Below are 20692 nucleotides of genomic sequence, written 5' to 3'. Positions count from 1 at the left end.
CCCTCTCTGTTTTATGTAAAAACCTGTCTAAGCACATTTGGTTTGAGTATATTCTTTATTACTACTATTATTATTATAGGAGTATCTCTAATATTTGATAGGCATAAGTTATATAAGGTTATATAATGTTATACTGCAACATTACTTCATGCCACTCCTGTTTAAAATATAACAATAAAATAAAGAAAAGCTCTGTTTACGTTGTGACTTCATTACTAACTAATTACTAACCTTACTTACTATTACTAACATGGCTTGGCCATAACATCTTGCACCAGCAGCCTCAGTTAACAGAATATAAATCCGTCCCTGCCTAATAGAATGCCAAATAACCTGCTTCAACATGATTTGTTTGTTTATACAATGGAAAATAGTCAAATATCACTTCCATGAGGCTATTCACAGCAGACAGATCGCAGGCCAACAACTTGGCATTTCACATTCCACACAGCGCAAGCTGCATTCATGTTTATATTGGCCCAATCCCAATGCAGCCCTTGCCCCTACCACTTAGTGCTGAGGTGACAGGGAGTCCTGATCCTTGTTGAGATAAAGGGCTAAGGCGAAGTGGTAGGGCTACAATGGCTCTCCAAACACAGGTAGGCACACTCAAGACCAAGTGTTATGAGAAATCTCCCAGAATGCCTTGCGAATCATTGGCAAGATGGTGGTGAACGCAACGAACGAGAACACAAATGTATTTCTTAGTAAAAGAAAAAATATATTACCACCGTATTATCGGACTCCTTTCAATGTTAGTAAAGACTTTTTCTTTATAAAAAACCTGTGTTGGATGTGCACTTTGTCAATATGATTTAGGTGCATGTGAGCCTTTCATGAAATCGTCTTGGTGCATAGATTATTAGGTACTTTCTTTACGCGTAGTTGTGTGTATCTTAAGTTAAACCTTTGACCTCCATTCCCTTTTGATATTGTGTGTGTGCGTGTACTTGTGCGTGTGTCGCTGTTCATTTCCTATGGTGCTGAAATGCGTGCGTTTGACTAATCTTCCAAGCCCTGATGCCCAAAGCAGCAGGTCCTGTGGCTGCGGTTTCGTAGACGGTTTATCGTGAGGGGTGCATCGACTGTTTGAGCCCCCACCCGCAGCAGCATGAATCGGCACCTATAGACGTCCTGTCCTGAGAAGAGAACCCACTAACATGAGTAACATGAGTGCATACGACCCAGCTCATTATGAACAGGTCGGCTCCCAGATCAGGGAGACGGTATTTCCTCTCAGGCACTTTTTAGGACGAATGATTCCGTCATTTAGGTAATGAGATTGCAAACAAATTAATTTAATGCTCCAAGAAAAATAGACAGCTTTAGGATATAGTTTATTTAAAGGTAAAATATTTAAAGAAGCATTTACATCATTGTTACAAGGACCAAACATATAAAATATAAACCTTGCATCGTATTGCACTTACTGAACCTTTTCATAGACTCCATTGCAGTCCGTGTAGTTGGTGTTCGGGGGGCCGCGCACAGAGGTCTGCGTGCCTCCTTAATGGCTCATGGCCGCCGCTGTAATCCGACGCCGCGACGCACCGTCTGCGCGCCAGTCTAGCCTTCCGCCCCCCCCCCCCCCCCCCCCCCCCCCCCCCTCCTCACTGCGTGGCTGCAGCCGCTCCCCGTTTTAGGCGAGACAGGAGGAAGCGCTGGGGGAAGGGTGGCAGGGTGGCAGGGCAACACACACACACACACTCACACATACACACACACACACACGCACACACACGCACACGCACACACACACACCCACACACACACACACACACACGTATATACACGCACACACACGCACACACACTAATCTATCAGCACGTCCTGCTCCGGGAGATCATTGTGAATGAACCCGTGCGGAGCGCAGAGGAGAAACCGTGGTGCGATACCGCAGGATGTGGCCCGGGGCCTGACGACGGAGCGGTCATTGGGACTGGGACGAGGCTAAAATGGCGTGAGAGGAGGTTTAGTGGAGGCTAGAGGCCGACGCTGACAGCGAGCTGCCGGACCCCCTGCCGGTCCTCCTGGCGGCTGAGCTCCCGGCGTCCCGTTACTCCCAAGCCGCTCCATGCAGGACAGATCGCCTGCGAGTGGCTCCACGAACACCCAATCCAATGTTATTTGCTCCTGCAACTGCACCGGAACCCAGCCACAGGGCATGGATATATGTAAGTCAGTTTCTATCCTTCTTATTTCTGTTTCTGCACACATTGGGTTTAGTGTTCGCTGGTGAGTGTGTCTGGACTCTCGAGGACCCGGTTCATGCGGAGAAGTCCCTTCATTCGCCTTTTATGAGGAGGCTACAGAGATGGCGCAGTGAAGTAGGCTATTTGCCTATCTTCCCATTTGCCTGAATCGATTTGGTTTAATACGTATTTGCAATGATGTAATATAAGTATTCAGCCAAACGGAGATCCATACCCGATCCAACGAGAGGACGCCGTCATGTCAGCAGTCTACCAGCTAACCTGGATTTATTTTCCTGAATTCTTAGTCTTTATTTACCTTTATTATTATGTGCGATATTGTTTATAGGCCTACAGCCTAATAGCGTTGCATTGGGCGAATGTGCATTCCCCCCGTTAACATTACATTGGAGATAAGTGAGTGAGAATTATGTGCATGATATGTGGTGCGTAAGAACTCCCCCATGTTTGGCTTCAGTTCAGTCTACTGATGTCTCCTCCAGACGACAGAACTGGAAAAAGACTAGGGACTACCTTCATATCTATCTCGGAACGACAAAAACAAACTGAAACACTGATTAAACTCCATTTAATTGTGCTGAAACCTTTGGGTTCAATAATGCCGCACATATAATTGAAACATTCATTTGTGCAATCTGGATGTTTGGCTCTAAGAAATATTACCAACATATATAAACATGCATCGTACATCATCGTTTTGTTTATCTTGCATGTTACACGTGTGTTACAAAATACGTGTTATAATTTGGCCGTAGGAAGCAGCTGTATTCCCTTCTGGCTGGCTGTCTGCAGACCAGCCAGGAAGTGCATTACTGATGCACCAGACGACTCATAACACGGCTGCTGGCTCCGCCCGCCCCTTTTCTCGGGTCAGATGTCGAAGGTCAAGGCCTCGATCTCCCGCTGTTGTTCAGCACGTCTGCTCGCCACTGAGTTGTTTTGTCTTCTCTCAGGCTGCATATATTAATGTCATTATTTGCATTTTGCTACTTTCACCATCAATGTGTTTCACAATTGCAGTTCCCATTTTAACAATGCACATGTTTATTTATAAATCTGTACGTTTTAAAGAATACATATTTCAATACATCTCAATATATCAATATGTATTAAACGGTGGAGGGGCTGGTTGTGGCCTTTGGGTCCCAATATTAAGCCCCTCCCCCATGTCCTGACTATCTGATTGGCATCTGCACTTCACTCAGCTTCCAGCTCCCCCATTAGCCTGCTCATCAGGGGTACCCCCAGCATGACGGCCTTTAAAGGTCTGGATGGGGAAGTGACCCATGAGGGGTTCCTGAAGATGAGGACCATGGTCATTAGTGGGTTTGATTTGTGATCAGCTGAGGTTCAATAGGACGGTTTCTCAAAATGACAACGATAGTAAATATTCGAGAAATAAAACATGTTCAGGGTGTGTTACACAATTTTAATATACCGGTAGTAATATTGTATGAAAGTCGTTTTGGTAGTGTCTTGATGTATTTTGTGGTCTCAACCAAAGCGTATGTTGAACTCACACAGTGCAGACAGTATCCTGCAGGTCACCTTATTGCTTATTGGCTAACAGCAGCAGTTAGGCTGGAGTTCTGAATGATGATTTTGTTATGAACACAAATGCTTATTTTGTAGTACATGGGACTCATTATCATAAATAATCATTAAAAGATCCTCCCTGTTAGAATGATCCCTGGTACATTATAGCAGTGGGATGGTTACCTCCGGGACGATACAATCGTCCCGGACGATACAATCCACGTCAACCGGGATTAGAATTCAAAAGCCCTCTGTTCAGCACATAGAGATGCATTATTAACTTGTATCCAAAGTGTCTGTGTTGAGAAAAGTTGATTATAGACTATAACTACTGGAGAAGTGCAGAGTAGCTATAGGAACACATCTAAATACAACCAAGAACACAAGCTTGTCTATGAGATGTTCTCAGAAGAGGGTGTACAGAGGCTTCTAAAGGAAGGGAGGGATGTGCAGATAGAACAGAGCCAGGTAGCCCCACCTGGAGGCAAGCCCCCCACTCAGGACGTGGGGGGCTGTGTAGACCCACAGAGTGGCAGCCTCAGACGCCGCTGCCTCAGTGGTCCTCAGGGTAGGGACGGAGAAGTCATGTGATGGAGGTGGTTGTAGATGGAAAACCCTGAACGACAACGTGGAGGACTTCAATCTGGAGATATGCGTACTGAGGTTGGGTGAACACGAGATGCAGTGGTGCATTCTGGAGCAGGAGTTCCACCAGGAGCTGGCTCATCTTCCCCACTCTGTAAAGAGCAAACCGAACCGATGGATAGAAATCTGGAGGGCTGGTTAATGTAGAAAAAATGCTAGGAGAAAAGGACAACGCATAGCAACTGTAGAGATAAGCCAGAATGAATTAGAAAAGAAAATGACATACCTGATTGGTCATTGTCTTCACACGTTCCCTGGCGCCACCGGATGAACAGACCAAAGTGGTTGACTCGGTGTTCTACTGGCATTCATTTATTCTTGACGCTGATCTCTAAGTCAGAATGTGACTCTGACCCAAGCATCCAAATGAATTTGGATCCACAAACAACTAGGAATGGAGCCCAAAGAGTACACTCTTTAAAGTCTAGCCCATGTCTTGACGGTCCAATGTTCTCTAGCCCATGCTGGGGCACCAAGACTGCTTCAGCCCGGAGGTGAATCAGCCTCCAGCTTTACCTGGAGTCTGACTCACTAATCCAGTTCTAGTCCACCAAATAATCCAAGAATGCATCCCAACATTGAATAGTATCAAAAAATAGCAACATCAGTGTATCAGAGTCGCTTCAAGGTCTCGGCGGAGAATCCTCTAGCCTTAGGGAGTAGTGATGATAGACTGGCCTTGAGAAGGCCTTGCTTGGGGAGAGGGAGGATGAGGGGTGCCCACACTCTCTCACCTGGGGCAATTCCTGGGGGGGGTCCATGTATACAGGAGGCGCTCAATCCCTGGTTCTCTGAGGTTGGGGCACAGCTTGGGGGATTATGCTGTTATTGAATGAATTCTGCACCATTATGTGGTCTGGACTCCTTTAACGTTACACTTCCCCACTGAGTCTGTCCCAGTGTAGCCCAGCGCATTGCGCTTTGTTTTAACCGCAACTCCTTCACATTTTTTTGTGTGAGTGATTAGTCACTTTAATTGCCGTTCATGCCTTGACCTGTATACCAACCAAAACTAATCTTTATCTTTTCCTGTCTTCAAACCCCTCCTCCTGTCTGCAGCTGAACTGGAGTTTGTTCAGATAATAATTATCCTGGTGGTTATGATGGTAATGGTGGTGGTGATCATCTGCCTTCTCAACCACTACCGGCTCTCTGCCCTGGCCTTCCTGAGCCGACACAGCCGAGCCCGGCACCAAGGCCACCGCCAACAGGCTACGCAGCTGGTGGGTCCAACACACACTCCACACTCCTACTGGGTATTCATTTAACGCTAATATTATATATGTAAAGGGTATTGTCTTCAAATAGTGTACGGTGAAAATCACATCACTGCTCACCGAAAACCAATGAGAAACGGGCCAGTGTCAAACTCAAACTAGAAACCAGGGTTTCACTTCAGTACGTCCAAATCAATATGTTATCCAGTTTGTTTTAGTCTTTCCATGAGTCCAGCCAATAGATCTCAGAGGTGGAAGAAAAAACTCAACACAAATCTAAGGAAATCTGTATAAAGGGTTTTAAGGAGGAAAAATGTCAGCAACATAACCCTCCAAACAAATCTATTTGCACATGGTCTCTCTGTTCCTTAAAAACATCCTGCTCACTTCCTCCATCTAAAGGCTGGTTACCATAATGTTACCTGAGAGCTTCTCTCTCTGGTCACCTGGGAGAAGTCCACCTAATGGAGAAACTTGGGTTACAAAAGCACTTCAGTTGATCCTGTACAGGCACTAAACCCAATCAGTGTTTAGTTTGTGTGTGTCTGGAGAAGCTACATCAGTCGGTTGGTCACTAGCCCATTGAGGCACTGATGCCCCGAAGGTAGATGGATAGAAATGACTTTGATTTGTCCGAATGGTGAGCAGTACGCCTTTTCAGCCAGACTAGGATCGATCCCAGCCCTGCTAGCTCCCGTCTCTCTTCATTCCTTCCAGGATGGCTGTGTGGTGACTCAGCACAGAACCCCTGTGGTGAAGGGTTTATTTAGAAATGCAGCTAGGCCTTCTGTTAGCTTGTTCAGAGGGGGTCCTGAAACACCGACCTTACTAGAGAATAGAAACAGTCATAAAATAAAAAAAAGTCATAAAATAAAAGAACCACACTAAAATAGATCCTCAATATGTAAGTATCTCTAAATCTGCTGCCGTCAGTGGATTAGGAGAGGTGGGTTACTGCTCAGCTCCGCTGCCTCTATGGAGAGTTCCCCACCCATGAACCCCTACACAGGGTCCAATATCAGCCAGCATCAGGTGTGTCGGCGTTGTAGTGAGGACGTCCATAGCTTAACACAGTGCTCGTGCAGTTACCCTCGCTGTCTCAGTGCAGAATATTGTGTAATGCTATGTGATCATATGACACCCATAGCCCTGATCATGATCATGGTTCACATATGGAAACAAACATCTAGGCCCAATCCCATTTCTACCCCTTCCCCTTCCCCTTCCCCTTCAAAATAAGGGGGAGGGGTAAGGTGAAGGGGTAAGGGGTAGAAATGGGATTGGGCCCTAGTATGTGTAGGACACCCGTAGCGGGACAAGCTGAACATATCCATTGAGACTTTTATTGTTTTAGGTCCCTGATAATGAACCGGTTTAGTCCAGCCAATCCATGCCGCGTTCCCCATTGACCCACAGGCGTGCAGTCGACGCTCACCCCCGCTCCCCTTACGCCCCTTCCCCACGCAGGTGATGTACGGGCCCCAGGGCACCCAGGAGCGGCTGGTCTGCAACCCGCCCGCCTACACACAGCAGCAGAACCAGCACCTCTGCCGCTTCCAGCCCACCTACCCCTACCTGCAGCAGGACATCATCAACCTGCCGCCGTCCATCTCCCTGTCTGACGGCGAGGAGCTGCCCCCCTACAAGGGCCCCTGCACCCTGAAGCTGCGGGACCCCGAGCAGCAGCTGGAGCTGAGCCGGGCCTCGGTGCGCGCGCCGCCCAACCGGACTGTCTATGACAGGAACTTCATCGACATTTATGTCGGCCGCGGGCCGAGTTTCACCTCCGGAGTCGGCGGTGCGAACACTGGGACGGAGAGCCCACCACCCACCTACAGCGAGGTGATGGGACACTACAGGGGCAGCGCAGCGTTTTACAGCCAGTACAGCAATAACACCGCCTCACTGCTCGACTGCGGGTCGGACTCGGGTAGCTTGTGGCTTGAGCGTCAGGCTGGCAGAAGGGAGAGTGAAAGCACAGCAGCGCCCTCTGGTGGTGAAAGCAAGCGGAAGCGGCAAGGGGGAGGAGAGGCGGAAGTGAGGAAAGTCCCGTGAGGCTTCGCGGGGCCACATCTGCAGAACCCCCCCACGAAGGGTTAACTCGTCATATGTTTTTTATTGAGCTGCAGTACATTTTTTTGTATACTCAATGTATGTTGCAGACAATCCACTGCGAATCCACTCTCGTCCACACATACAAACAAAAAAGTAATGGTTCATGATTTTTCATATATATTGAGCTGAAAAGACCCACATTTATGCCAGAATTTTACACCATAATAGGTTTGGAAAAGAAGCCAATTTGAACTTGCACTAACTCACTGTTTAAATGCAGAGAATAATTCTTTGATGTTTTTTCCTCTTTGTATTTGAGTTGGTCTCCTTGTTTTTTTAATAGTCAATGCAGGACATTAAAATATTATTTTCAGTACCGACAAAGCCCAAACCCAGGCGTGGGGGGAGTTCACCTCAGTCGGAGGAGAACCCGGGTCCGAATCGTACTGACAAAAGGCCAAAAAGTCCTCCTGAAATGGGCTGCTTGTCAGGGCAGCCCCTGCAGCGATATGGGCATGACTCCGGGCCAGAGGGGTGAAGACAGAATCAGTTCTATGGTCAGGAGAAGACAGAAGCCAGCTCTATGGTAAGAAGAAGCCTCATCTGCAGGGTAGTGGAGACAGAAGCCAGCTCTGTGGTCAGAAGAAGCTTAATCTGCAGGGTAGTGGAGACAGAAGCCAGCTCTATGGTTCGAAGAAGCCTCATCTGCAGGGTGGTGTAGACAGAAGCCAGCTCTGTGGTCAGAAGAAGCTTCATCTACAGGGTAATCGGTCCCCGTCTTTCTCTGGGATCTGGAAGGGTCAACGCCAATAGAGCCACAACTTCAGCAGGGTCTGGGCAGAGTGGCCAGGATATCGGGGATATTCCATGATGCAATGGAGGGATGTTATATGGGGCTTACGAGAGTGTCAAAGACAGCTCCATCTAGCCTGCGGTTATACCACCCAATATACAAAGGCTTAAGGCTGGACGGGGCAGATCTCAAACCCTGCTAAAGGAACACAAGGTCAACAATTATGAATGCCCACTTTTTTCTTCTGTTTCCTGAGACCTTCACTTCCTGTCCACCTGTCCTTTGGCCTTCACTTCCTGTCCACCTGTCCTTTGACCTTCACTTCCTGTCCACCTGTCCTTCACTTCCTGTCCACCTGTCCTTTGGCCCTGTTCCCCTACAGTAGCACTTTATGTGTCTGCCAGGTCACGGCTCCAGTGGCTTCAGAGCAGGCAATTCATGGAGATTGGTTTAAATAGGGAGCACTTACTTTGTATTTCTCATCCCTCCCTTTAGTTTGAAAATACCTCATTTCAAAAGGGGACTCTTAAACCGGTGCATACTCGTGTCCAGGGGGGTAAATTGAATGACTTACAGTAAACTGCACTTAAGGCATGATTCAATGTTAATATAGAGAGCAAAGGCATATGATAATTATACATGCATCTAGGACCGGGTCATTGTTGTGAAGCCATACTTGCCATTGCGCATTTTCAATTCACCCTTTATTTATTCTTATTTATTTGATGTTTCACATTGGAGGACGTTTTTTTTTTAAGGTTTTCTTTGTATTTTTACTCTGCCATTAACAATCATTAACAGGCAACTAACATTACACAACAAAATCACCTTGAGATTGGGCTTCCCTTGGCATACATGAACATAGCGATGAACACCGGTTAAATAGGCTTTTATGAACGGTAGAAGAAATTTAAAGCCCGAGTGTCGACGACCAACCCTCATCCATTTTAAATAGTGACTTCTCCCCCAGTTTGCGTTCCTTGGTACTTTTGACGTTATTCCTCTCTCACTGTGGGCTGTCCCTGCCGTTGGAGAGACCGAACCACCGTACTGCTGCTCGCACCTCCCGCTGGGCGCGCGACCTGCCCTCCGCTCTTCAGTACTGCTGCTGCTACCTTTCGCTGCTACTGCTGTTTGCTGTCAATTGCTGTAACATCAGTGACACTTTTGAGTTCTCCGACCTGAAGACTCGTCATTCTTTCTACACGTCCCGTTGTTAACCTCCCCTGGGTTTGCATGTTTATAAGCCTACGTGAACTGATGCGACATCGAAGCAGCCACAGGAGACCACTTGCACTCCAAACAGTCCGATCCTTAGCGTGCCTCACTTCCAATGGTGCTTGTTTTTTCCAGTGGTCTGTTTATTTGTACAATGCTGTATATAACTTTAATATATTAATATATTATGCACAGATCCTACCCAATGGGTAGAAAAAGCCCATATGAGAAGCATTGTTAATACTGTAACATAACATAAAAGATTATATATAAAAACTAATTGTGAGCTCAGCAGTGTTTTTACTTATGCCTACAAAATGTTGCTTTGTCTTTTTAGAAAGAAAAATAAAGATGCTTACACATTAACCTGATGCTGAACCTTTTCTCTATTGGTAGATCTCGCTCATGCCCAATATCCAATCAAAAACCACCCAGTTGTCATCGTCCTATCCCTAACCATGCAACACAAGTTTATTTCCCATCAAAATTGAATTAAGAGTTTTACTGTCCTGCTGAATTGAGTTGTGACAGCATATCGCTGAGAGCAGTAGGCTTCACCTTCAACCAGTATCGTTCTGGGTTTCCTCTTCCGTCATACGAGTCACGGGTCCACGGATATACGTAGTGTCACCCCGATCAGAAGGAACCTTTGAAGGACCCACGGTTTGGAGTGTTATTCTGGATACGTGAACTGGTTTATATTAACTACATACAGAAATCCTGTTAGAATAAAAAATACACAAGGGGATAAGGTCAATAAAAAGGTTTTATTATACTAACTACCGAGTAAGAAAAAGACACTTCACAATACAAATCAAAACCAACTGATATTTACAAATGTCAGACGACATTTGAATGGAAAACAACGACATGACAGACGGACGGAGGAAGGAACAGCGGTCAGTCCAAACATCCCATGAGACACCCTGTAGGACAGAACAGAGATGTTACTCGGAGCATCACTGGACGGTGGACACGTCAAACACAACTGGGAAACGCAACTAAGGAAAAACTGGAAAACACTTTTTTTCTTTCAGTAAAAAACGAATTGATTGTAAATCGTACCATCCAGTCCACCGATTCCTCCACAAACCTGTCAAGGTCTGTGGAGGTAGACTGGAAGATAATGCATGAATTCACCGATATTTTGACATAGATTTGTCATTCAATTTGTGGCCCTTCACCCTTCAATTACTTGTCCTATTTTGCAAAGTCCAGATCTTATACAGGCTTAGAGGTTTGGGGGGGGGGGGGTTGAAGGGTGTTACCTGAACAGGGGGAGGTCCTCTTATTCCTGCGTCTCCATGCTCTCGTCCTCCCCGCCGCCCTCCTCCTCCAGCCCCTCTTCCTCTTCCTCCTCCTTCCTCTCGGGGGGCTTCTCGTAGGCCTTCTCCGAGGGCGTGACGATCACGCCGTCCCACGTGGACATCTCCATTGCCAAATCTGGAACAAGGTTTATGCTTTAGTAAACTGCAAGCTTGCCATCGAATGTAGAGGATGTACACATTGATTTAAGCTTTATCCGAGTCACTCAAATCAAACCCATAGAAAATGTACTGGTATGAAGTGGAGGACGCTGATCTTACTATCAGAATTATACAGGATTTCAAGATGATTTTGGGGTTCCATTTACCTTTTATCCGATGCCCACCAACTTTTAATCAGGGCAACATTCATGCAAACATTCTGTTTATAATGCTCTCGCGAGCAGCGAATGTAGCATGCGAAGAATGTGCTTGAAATAATCATTTGCGTCTTCGGAAATGTTGTTTGTGCGGCACTCTTTTTTAATATTGCGTTCTCATTTCCTGTGATTACCCGTCACAAATGTGGTATTTGATTGCCTTGAAAATATCGTGAACTAGTTCCGGTTGGATAGCACTGCAGTGGTCAACGATTTCAAATGAAAATGAATGGAGCGGCACTTACAGCTTGCGTCTCCTTCCAGGCCCAGGATCTTCCTGTAGCCGCCGTGGGACAGCACCCTCACCAACGTCTGGGCCGTGAAGCACACCATGTCCTGGAGAACCACAAGCAGACTTTACAGACATACCAACCACCCGGCAGTGGCCACAAGCACGAGCCCGCTGCTTGCTTCTACAAAGTGCCGCCATGCCTTCGTCAAAAAGCCGCCGTGTGCGGTCTGCTGCCCTCCGACGCGGTCCACTACGGGGGGACCACCCCGGTGGTGGTGAACTTACCTGCTGCTCCAGGGTCATGACCGTGTGCACCCGGAAGTTGCCGCTCTCGCAGGGGTCCGTGATGCCCACCGACCCGGGCAGGAAGAGCCCCGCGGCCAGCATCTGCAGGCAGCGCCTGAGGAGACCACAGCTCAGTATTATGGGTCTGACTATGGGGTCGGAGGAGGCTCAGGGGGGGCTGAACACAACACAACAGGGTCCTTTTCACTGGGCAGCCATCTTGAATTAAAGAACTCCACAGGCAGGGGGTTTGTAAAATAAGGGATCGTAAAAGCAAGATGGTAAGAACAGACACTGCATTGCTAACATACCGAAACAAAAGGAGAAATCAAATCCCAAAAGAATCATTTATGTTTTTATAAAAATCGAATATTTCCATTTTATGTCAATCCATTACCAATATTGAAAGTTTCGATTTCACAAGTGATCCCATCCCTTAAATCTGAATCTAATTCAAGATGTCTGCTGTGGGAATAGGGTGACTGACTGGTGCATCTGTGTGAAAAAGGGATGGAAAGACGACTGCAGGGATGAACAAACCTGTAAGCAACATTAAGGGACAGCGGCTGTCTGGAGGGGTTGTTCATCACAGCAGAATGCCCCTGGAAGGAAAAGAGAACATTGGTCAGTCAAGCAGTTGTGTATGACAGCATCTATACATACACTTTTTTTTTTTTTTTTAAATGCGTTGTATTTTTAGAGTATCCTGACAGCTGGCTGACAACAAAGATCTCTTACTAATGACCCGTCATCGACCTGCAGTATTGCCCACATATAGCCAACCATAAACAGGGTGGTTGCCCAAGGGCGAAGGCACTGGTATCACAGCCCCGCGTTGTGTCCGACTGAAGCCTCTATGGCTTTCTTTTACCCATTTGGATTAAGAAGATAAACATAGGAGAGAAGGATAACTTAAGCAGTGGGCTAAAGAGGTGCCATGTGGAGACCCAGGACTGACCAGGAGGTCCAGGATCCAGGGGGTGAGGGGCTCAAAGCCAGGGAACCGCTGCCGGAGGTCCTTGAGCAGACGGATCAGTACCTTCACCCTGAAGGGGAGGGGCACAGGGTGCAACTTAGAACGACATCCAAACACCCACCAGGGTCGGATGGCTGACATTAATTAAACACATTCAACGATTACCTTGCTATACCAGAAATCAATCACTTATCAAGACCGCTGACCCTACAAATACACTTGACCCCACCAAGACCGCTGACCTCATTCCAACCCCGGACACTACCAAGACCCCTAAACCTTCCAACACACTTGACTCTACAGTGACCCCTGACCCTACTAAGACCAGCCTGAGGTCCTTAAGGGGGTTAATGAGCAAAGTCACTCTAAATGCAAGGGTTGCAACATTGTACAAATTAAAAATACATTACAGACACCAACCGGTTTGGGTCAGAAATAACAAGCCAGCTGTTGGGAGAGCTTCACTCACGTGGACTGGGAGGCGTTCTCCTCGAACCAGCGGGCGTGACGGATGGCGGCCAGGGCGCTTTGCAGCACCTTGATGTCCACTGCAGGAGACACAACCACGGCATCAGACAAGAACGTACAAGCCAGGGGTTGAGGATCATTGGTTGATCCTCTGGTACCATTTGTATATTGTGTGTCCATTATTCAATTATTCTACTAACACAAGGATTAAAGGTTTAATTTCTAAATGTTATGGTTTAAATACTTCCTGATCACAGAATAGGTAGATAAGCACCCTTCTTCAATAGGTTCTGCCCATATCTCAACGTGTATTGCTACCCTGCACTCATTTTAATTTAAAGTGCGTTCTAGTTTCCACCAATGTACACATTTGGAAACTACAATTAACCTGCCTCACTTTCAGATTGGCGTTACTCCAAAACTTGTGGAACGTGCACACTTCAGGAGGAAGTGAAATACGGTACAGCAGAGAAATCTAAATGACTCGCGTTTTCGGGTCGCAGCTATGAAATTGTTATAAACAGTGCTCCTTTACTTTAGCCAGAATTTATTCTACATTATTACATACACTGCCAGTGACCAAGACCACCATCAATTATCTCAGCTATGGGGCACGAAGTTCAATAGGGCAGCAATGTTAGCTCATATCCCAGATGAATGACACTTTGCAGAAGTAAACTAGTGAAGGGGGAACGGAGAAAGCAAGTCTTACTAACCCTGCCGCCAACATGCTTCACCAACTCAGAACATTACAAGGAAATCACTCATGGTGGGACCAAGATTTTCAAAACGTAACGATATGCAATGTGAGCTTAAAATGCATTGCAAAACTAGCATGACTATTGATCACCTTTTGTGCACTAGAGGGAGACATCAACACAACATGACTCAATGGCAAGCAGCAGGGTAGAGACGGAGTTGATGCATCTCATTTAAAATCATGTACGGAAGAATTTCAGAAAACTCTGAATAGGTTGTTCACAAGACATTTTGCAAGCTTTGCAAACCGTGAGCAATATTGACGAGCTATGCGTGAGAGCGGGCTTCGACCACATATTATCAAGTGTTGAGTCCACAGAGTAAATCTAGCCCCCCAAAAGGGCTCACAAGCCCGCCGTGTGAGGCGACTGCTGGGCTGAGTGCGGCGAGTCACAACGTTTCTCCACTAAAGTGCCGCTGTGGTTTTGGTCTCAAAACAGGGCACGCTGAAACTCCCCCCGCCGAGGGGACCACCTGAGAGAGCAGCAGACCTTATGACCTGCTGGACAGATGCACTGCCCAGCAAGCAGCCGCTCTGATGAGGAGTACAGAATTAGGTTGCAATTCAAGCATCAACGATACACTGGATTGAGAGGAGTCTCCCAATGCGGAAGATGTAAGAGTGCCTTAAGCACTGAAGACAGCTATAGCGGTTCTATGCGACGAGAGAATCCCTGCGGTGTCGCTTTATTGTGCCACTCAGGAACATGATGGAGCATGTCCCCCAGTGCGGGTAATTCACCCACAGGGGACGGTACAAGAATAACTCTCGCCAAAGTCTGACGTACAAAGAGGAGGCCGAGGCCCAACCTCTGCAGAGCAACGCGCTGGATACAAGATCACGATCCAGATCTTGCATCAAAATCATCACATTGGAGGCTAGCTGAGAAAGTTGCAAATTTGCATTGAGAAAATAGTTCTTTTAAATGGCTTGTGTCCATTTGCAAACGCATGTTTCTCGAATAATTACTAAAGCAACATTAAATCATTTCAATGGGTTAAAAACTTGCCCAAGGGCTCTCTCTCTGAATGTGCGTTTCCGTGTGCATGTGTGTGTGTCTTACAGTGCAGCTCAGGGTCCAGCTTCCTCAGATTCGGGGGCACGGTGGTGATCAGGATCTTCACCGTGGCGTCTGCCGAGCTGATCTCAAAGCCCGTCTCGTTGGTGAGCATGGAGAGCACTGGAGGAGCAGTGGGGAGGACCAGCAGGGGGGGGGGGTTGAGGTGGAGCTCACATGTACAACACAACGTTGAACCATAGACCCAATAACCCCATGAACAGGCTTCATAGTAGGGTGTTGGGGACACCATCTACAGCAGACTGGTTCGGTTAAGATGTTTATCGAAATCACACTCATTTTGTCTCCCCACGGACCCATCTCAGGAGAACCAAATTAAGACATCACATTTCACATCATGTGGCATTAGGTCTTCATTCAGCGCGATGCCGACAATCTTTCAACAGTGCGTGAAATGTGCGTGTGACTAATAGTACCCTTGATTAATTACATAACTTTACTTGTTGGGATCACAACTTCCCGAACACAGTGCACTCACCTTCAGCGGGGTCTTGAGTGTGAAGGGTCTCCACTACCTTGTTGCCAAGGGCTGCGACGGCCTCCACTGCAAGAGAAACATGTGGTCTGAGCTTACTCAGAAATGGAAAGGACCATGATTATACACACTGAAGCAAATAGAGCCATCATCCGGTGGCTGGACTCACATGTAGGGAGGATCTTCAGAATGACCACCAGGTCGGCCACATTGTGTCCGGTCGTCATGGTACCCTTCTTGTAAGATCCTACTTGGCGCACCTCTTCAATTTGCTAGGAATTAATATAAGAAATGTGGTATTTTTTGTTGGCCTTTCCGGCCATATATCGACCCTGACCTATTGTTAAATTGCTAAAGTGGGTCTGAACCATTTCTAACCTGAATCATACTGAACTCAGCACTCAAGCCCATTCAAGCTTATGATGATGATGGATAAAGTAATCACATAGCAGTGGCCTGATCTCACCTTTACCAAGGAACTACTGGATTCTTGTGCTTCCTACCAATATAGAACAATCCTGAACCACCATATCTCCCACAATGCAGGAAGCAACTTTGAATTCATAAGTCTTGCATGCATTTCCTACAAGAACATCAAGGTCCACCAAACCCATCCGTCTGATCTGACCGTAGGATCAACGACATTTAACTCACCACTTCAAAGTTTCCGGGGGCCACGATGAGGTTATCAATGACATTGTTGATCTTTGTTACCAAAGACAATATGGAAGACTGGGAAGGAAGACGAGGGAAGAGGGGAAACAATGATTAGAGGCGTCCATGTGACTCCACATGACCAACGGTCCGCGGGGGCTGGATGTGGGGGGACTACCTGCTCAGCAGGGGTGGGGCTGAGGTCCTGGTTCCGTTTCAGCAGGCATTCACTGAACACCGTCTCGTCGCCCGCCGGCTTCACCCGGGGAAACGCCATTTCACACTGGACAAACCAAAACGAAAGGTATTATTGGATTAGAGTTTGCATTAGACTGCAATAGTATTTTATTGTCTTTAAAACAAATGGAAGCCTATCAATGCAGACCCTGTTGCTAATGATCATCTTCTCTTGTACCTACCACATAGAAATCAAACGGTATGTGTGGAACAAAAGGGCGATACCTGAAACAGAATAAAAAAGTAAGACCCTCCATTCAGCAACTATGTCGAAGTCAAACGTAGAATAAGTTACAAATTGTACCCTTGCACAAGTCCTCCACGGGATCCAAACCTGCCCCCCCGGCCCCTTCCACGATCGCCTCTGTGGAAGCAACACAACAAACACATGAGACCAGCTACCAGTATATAGACTTTACAAGATAGATCCATCATATATAACCAACACAATGTCCAATACTCTTCCATAAGAATAATGAACCCATTCATTCATTCATTCTGAACGTGTCCCCTGCTTGGCTAGACCACGACATGTACACAACCCAACTGTAATGTAGGGGAATTATATTTAATCGTTCAGACAATTAATTTGAGTGTGTAGTCGTTTTAAACACGGTGATGTGGTGCTGGTTTAACTGAGGTTCAAACCCCTGCTAGCTGCACAAGCTAACCAGCTCTTCTCCTGGTCTCTGACTAGTCTCTCCCATAGTACGGATCAGTACGGTTCATAACACGATCACAGGATTTACAATTTACAACATAGACATATTCTCGACTTGCCTCATTGCGTACGACGTTTTGATGGTTTTTAATAATAACTACAAAAGAATGGTCTTTAAGGCAGTCCTGCAGAGAGGTAACCCGGAATAAACCTCTGATGGTCTGATTCGTCTTCCTGGCCGTGGACCTCCTCTCCGGCTTTGTTTGTGACAGTGGGTAACTTTAGCGCCCCACCCGGACAGGAGAACGGATTCTCGTCATCATGGCTCCTTTGCTGCAACGCGTTGGCTCCTACCCGGTCGTTGACGTTGTCATTACATTATATATGATTTCCCCATGAAGCTGTTGGCTTTTGTTTTCATGAAATCCCATGAAATTTAATCTGTATCTGCTCTCCTTTAGTTGCATATTTATCGAAAAGGTGGATAAATGTGGATTTATTGTATTTAAGGATGTCTCTCAGATAATCCACTGCCCACACTGTTCAAGCCAAACAACTCATAAAATAAATGATCTTCTGACATTGAGTAAAGTTCTCAAGTTAAGCCACACACAAAGGAACTTCAAAGAAGAAATAATTTCCAGCTCTTACATAAAAAATAACCTTATTTCCGAACTTGTTTGATTAATTGTTTGTGTTACGAGGCTGCAGTTTTCCGGCTTCCTGTGACAATGCCATTACACAGATACTTCATTTAGTCTTTGCTCTAGCAGCCATAATAGTCCTTTTCACGAGTCATATGCTCTCATCCACTTGGCTTTCTGTCACCTGCCCTGCTCGCCAAACCTCCTGCCTAGCTCCACTGCCTCTGCAAATGATTGGTTAGAACTTCCTCGGTGTCATCCCTTTCCACCCATCCCCCATGTGTTGCACAACAATCTACCCTCTCCTCTCTGCTGTCTCCCCTTCTTCCCACGTCCTCCACACCTGCCTCTGCTGTCCTCGACAAACGGCAGCAGTACGTCTGAAGCCTCTCCAAGGTGAATGGTTGGACAAAGGTCTGACGTTGTCCCATGACAACAATGGTCTCCAGAAACACAGACTCCTGACTTTGGAGTCTGTCAATCAAGTCCTCAGCCAATCAATCACCAGGACTCTCTGCTCATAGAGTGGTCCAAACAACTCCATATGAGGTTAAACTAAATTATACTGATCGCTAGACAATCTCCTGTAAGATAAACCAGACCATGTAGACGTGACGTGTTCCCAATGCCATCCGAACCAATCTATACTATAGTTTCCTTTGACCCACAGATGCTTCATGAACCTCCTCCAGAGTGCTGTCTCTTTACCTTGTATCTCTGAATTAACCACGTGGCGAACTGTTACCACCCCTGGAGTCGTACCTCTTCCCGAAACCACGATACCAGGCACAAGCAGCAGAGACCACGACTCAACCCCCAACCAATACATCTATTAATCTGTCAATTGATCAACATACTTATTAAAGGAGAACCAAACCACCCTAACCTTTATAAATATATTTCAGGTCCTTTTACATCAGGACTAAGAGGGGCCCTCCAATAGACCCTTTTCCAAGAGGTGTCATCATATGACAAACACAATGTTCTCTCATAGCAATAAGTATGGGTCGGAAGTTAGGAGGACACAGGTAGTAGACTAAACTAGTGAAGATAGGTCTACTATGCGTGTCTGGGGGCACTAGTTTTGCGTACGTTTGTTACCGTTGTCTGTGGGTGAAGTCCTTACTACGTCCTTACTTTGTCCTTATTATCCACAAGCTTGATTCAAAGCTTGTTTACTAGCAGTTTACTAAATTCAGTGGCACCCGCAATACGAAAGTAATCTCATAACTAGTACCAACTTGTTAGTAAGGCATGAGTTGAACACAAGCAGTCGTGATGCATCATCAAGCTACGATGGAAACAAGGACGTGCTCGATTAGACCAGAGTAGGGATCGATTCGCACAGTTGGAATTGACTGCATGCTTAGTTGACCAGATGTAGAATAGCTTAGTGTTGAAAACAAAAAGGAGTTCAGGGGTCAGCGGCCCAGTTTGTAGAAACGGGTGTGGTAGATAAACCGCATTTAACACTTAAACAAAATAAGAGGGTTCGAGAAGACTGAAGCATGAAAAATAGGCTTTATCACTCGGTTCAGTATAAGAACAGAGCCGAGATGGTTTAACAAAGAACTAATGAGCCACTGTTGGGCCCCTACCAATATCTTCATTCTGCACGTACGCCATCCATACGTAATTACCTCATCCCATGTAATTTGAGTGGAGATGTACTGTACCTCTGTGCCCGCAACTGGGGCCTCCACCATTATTTACACTATCTACATGCTGTATATTAAACATGTCAAGCTCGGGGTTGTTCCAAAAGCCACTGTGCTCGTTCACCTCGCCAGCATTAACGGTGGTCCTACAGCTGTGCTAGGGGGAGAGTGGCACTGTTTACTCAATGTTTCTCCACACATTAGATTCATGTTACGTGAAGGCATGATAATAATAATCACATATTGTCGTTGAATGTAAGGCTAAATTTCTCCCATACAGGCTCCAGCTGCTGGGGTCCGAGCTAACCTGACCCATAATTATATCATATTTGTATTTGGTTTTGTTTAGATTACTTCATGTCCCCAACACAGTTGACACCTGCTTAAGGGTATAGATGTTAATATTTAAATAAGCACCATGTGAGAACTATAATTTGTGTGATGAAAACCGTTTTGGTTTACTAATGTGTATACCCAGACTTGGTAAACACTGACCTTACAGACAATGTTTGAACTGACCGGAAAGGTAACCATTTATTAGTGTTATGCGAGGGGCACCTATTCTACGATGACATGGCTATTAAAAGGATCTATTCAATTTCAATTTTAGGACAAGTGGAGGACATGTGTGCTGCCACATCGCTAAATCAGCAGGTACTGGGTAACAATATCATCCAATGACAATAGTTTTATAGTACGAATTTTACAGACAGACAATAGTGTGTTTTACATTAGAGGGGGTCAACTCGCTCTTTTAACAACTTTCCCAACAATATCATCCCTCATCCTATCATCCATTCCAGTCACTTGGTTGGGTCAAAGTGGTCAGAATTATACCATATGTTATCAATGATGATTCACTACTTTTTATTTCATATTTCTTTTCAAAGATTTTAAATCCCTAAGAAAAATGAATAGTTATTTGTGTCACTTAATCTTGATTAATCTTAGTTTATTTTGGCTGATTTACAACTGTGCCTTTTATTTATTGAAGTATTAATCTAATCACTTTAGTCCTTCGGCGATAGGGCTACTTACATTTCCTCCCTCATGTTGCAACACTCTCTTCGGCACAACATAATGAATTCCCTGTAAAGATAGTTCTTGTTCTACTTTTAAGCAGGTAGAGATATGTAGGTAGATATCAAGAATATCATGCAAAATGTTAAGGGGCCCCATAGAGCCGTTAATAGCCTGTGTTTA

At 45.9% G+C, this 20692-nt stretch overlaps 2 protein-coding genes across 2 annotated transcripts; one reads left to right on the top strand and one right to left on the bottom strand.

The window, feature by feature from the left end:
* Positions 1-1629: 1629 nt before the first annotated feature.
* On the top strand, positions 1630-10043 carry LOC115535906 (protein TMEPAI). The gene is made up of 3 exons (XM_030347469.1): positions 1630-2174; positions 5454-5617; positions 7079-10043. The coding sequence occupies exons 1-3, from the start codon at positions 2075-2077 to the stop codon at positions 7664-7666; spliced, it is 852 nt and encodes a 283-aa protein (XP_030203329.1). The 5' UTR covers positions 1630-2074; the 3' UTR covers positions 7667-10043.
* Positions 10044-10425: 382 nt separating this feature from the next.
* On the bottom strand, positions 10426-17447 carry ilf2 (interleukin enhancer binding factor 2). Its single transcript, XM_030347468.1, has 15 exons — positions 17307-17447; positions 16831-16890; positions 16709-16751; positions 16468-16572; positions 16290-16367; positions 15805-15907; positions 15639-15704; positions 15146-15262; positions 13324-13402; positions 12837-12924; positions 12419-12480; positions 11879-11993; positions 11607-11697; positions 10946-11120; positions 10426-10603 (listed from the first exon to the last, which is right to left on the bottom strand). The coding sequence occupies exons 1-14, from the start codon at positions 17309-17311 to the stop codon at positions 10966-10968; spliced, it is 1167 nt and encodes a 388-aa protein (XP_030203328.1). The 5' UTR covers positions 17312-17447; the 3' UTR covers positions 10426-10603; positions 10946-10965.
* Between the last annotated feature and the right edge of the window lie 3245 nt (positions 17448-20692).

The sequence above is a fragment of the Gadus morhua genome, chromosome 22 (assembly GCF_902167405.1).
Source record: "Gadus morhua chromosome 22, gadMor3.0, whole genome shotgun sequence".
Lineage (NCBI taxonomy): Eukaryota > Metazoa > Chordata > Actinopteri > Gadiformes > Gadidae > Gadus > Gadus morhua.
This window is presented reverse-complemented; position numbering and strand designations above follow the sequence as displayed.

What these genes read in the sequence shown, in the direction of transcription:
- ilf2 (XM_030347468.1), bottom strand. An exon ending in CGTGGAGGACTTGTGCAAGG is followed by an intron (nt 16,752 to 16,830) that starts GTACAATTTGTA and finishes ATTCTGTTTCAG; the next exon opens with GTATCGCCCTTTTGTTCCAC. An exon ending in TACCGTTTGATTTCTATGTG is followed by an intron (nt 16,573 to 16,708) that starts GTAGGTACAAGA and finishes TGGTTTGTCCAG; the next exon opens with TGTGAAATGGCGTTTCCCCG.
- LOC115535906 (XM_030347469.1), top strand. Translation starts at nt 2,075, where the DNA reads ATGCAGGACAGATCGCCTGCGAGTGGCTCCACGAACACCCAATCCAAT. An exon ending in GCCACAGGGCATGGATATAT is followed by an intron (nt 2,175 to 5,453) that starts GTAAGTCAGTTT and finishes TCCTGTCTGCAG; the next exon opens with CTGAACTGGAGTTTGTTCAG. An exon ending in GCCAACAGGCTACGCAGCTG is followed by an intron (nt 5,618 to 7,078) that starts GTGGGTCCAACA and finishes TTCCCCACGCAG; the next exon opens with GTGATGTACGGGCCCCAGGG.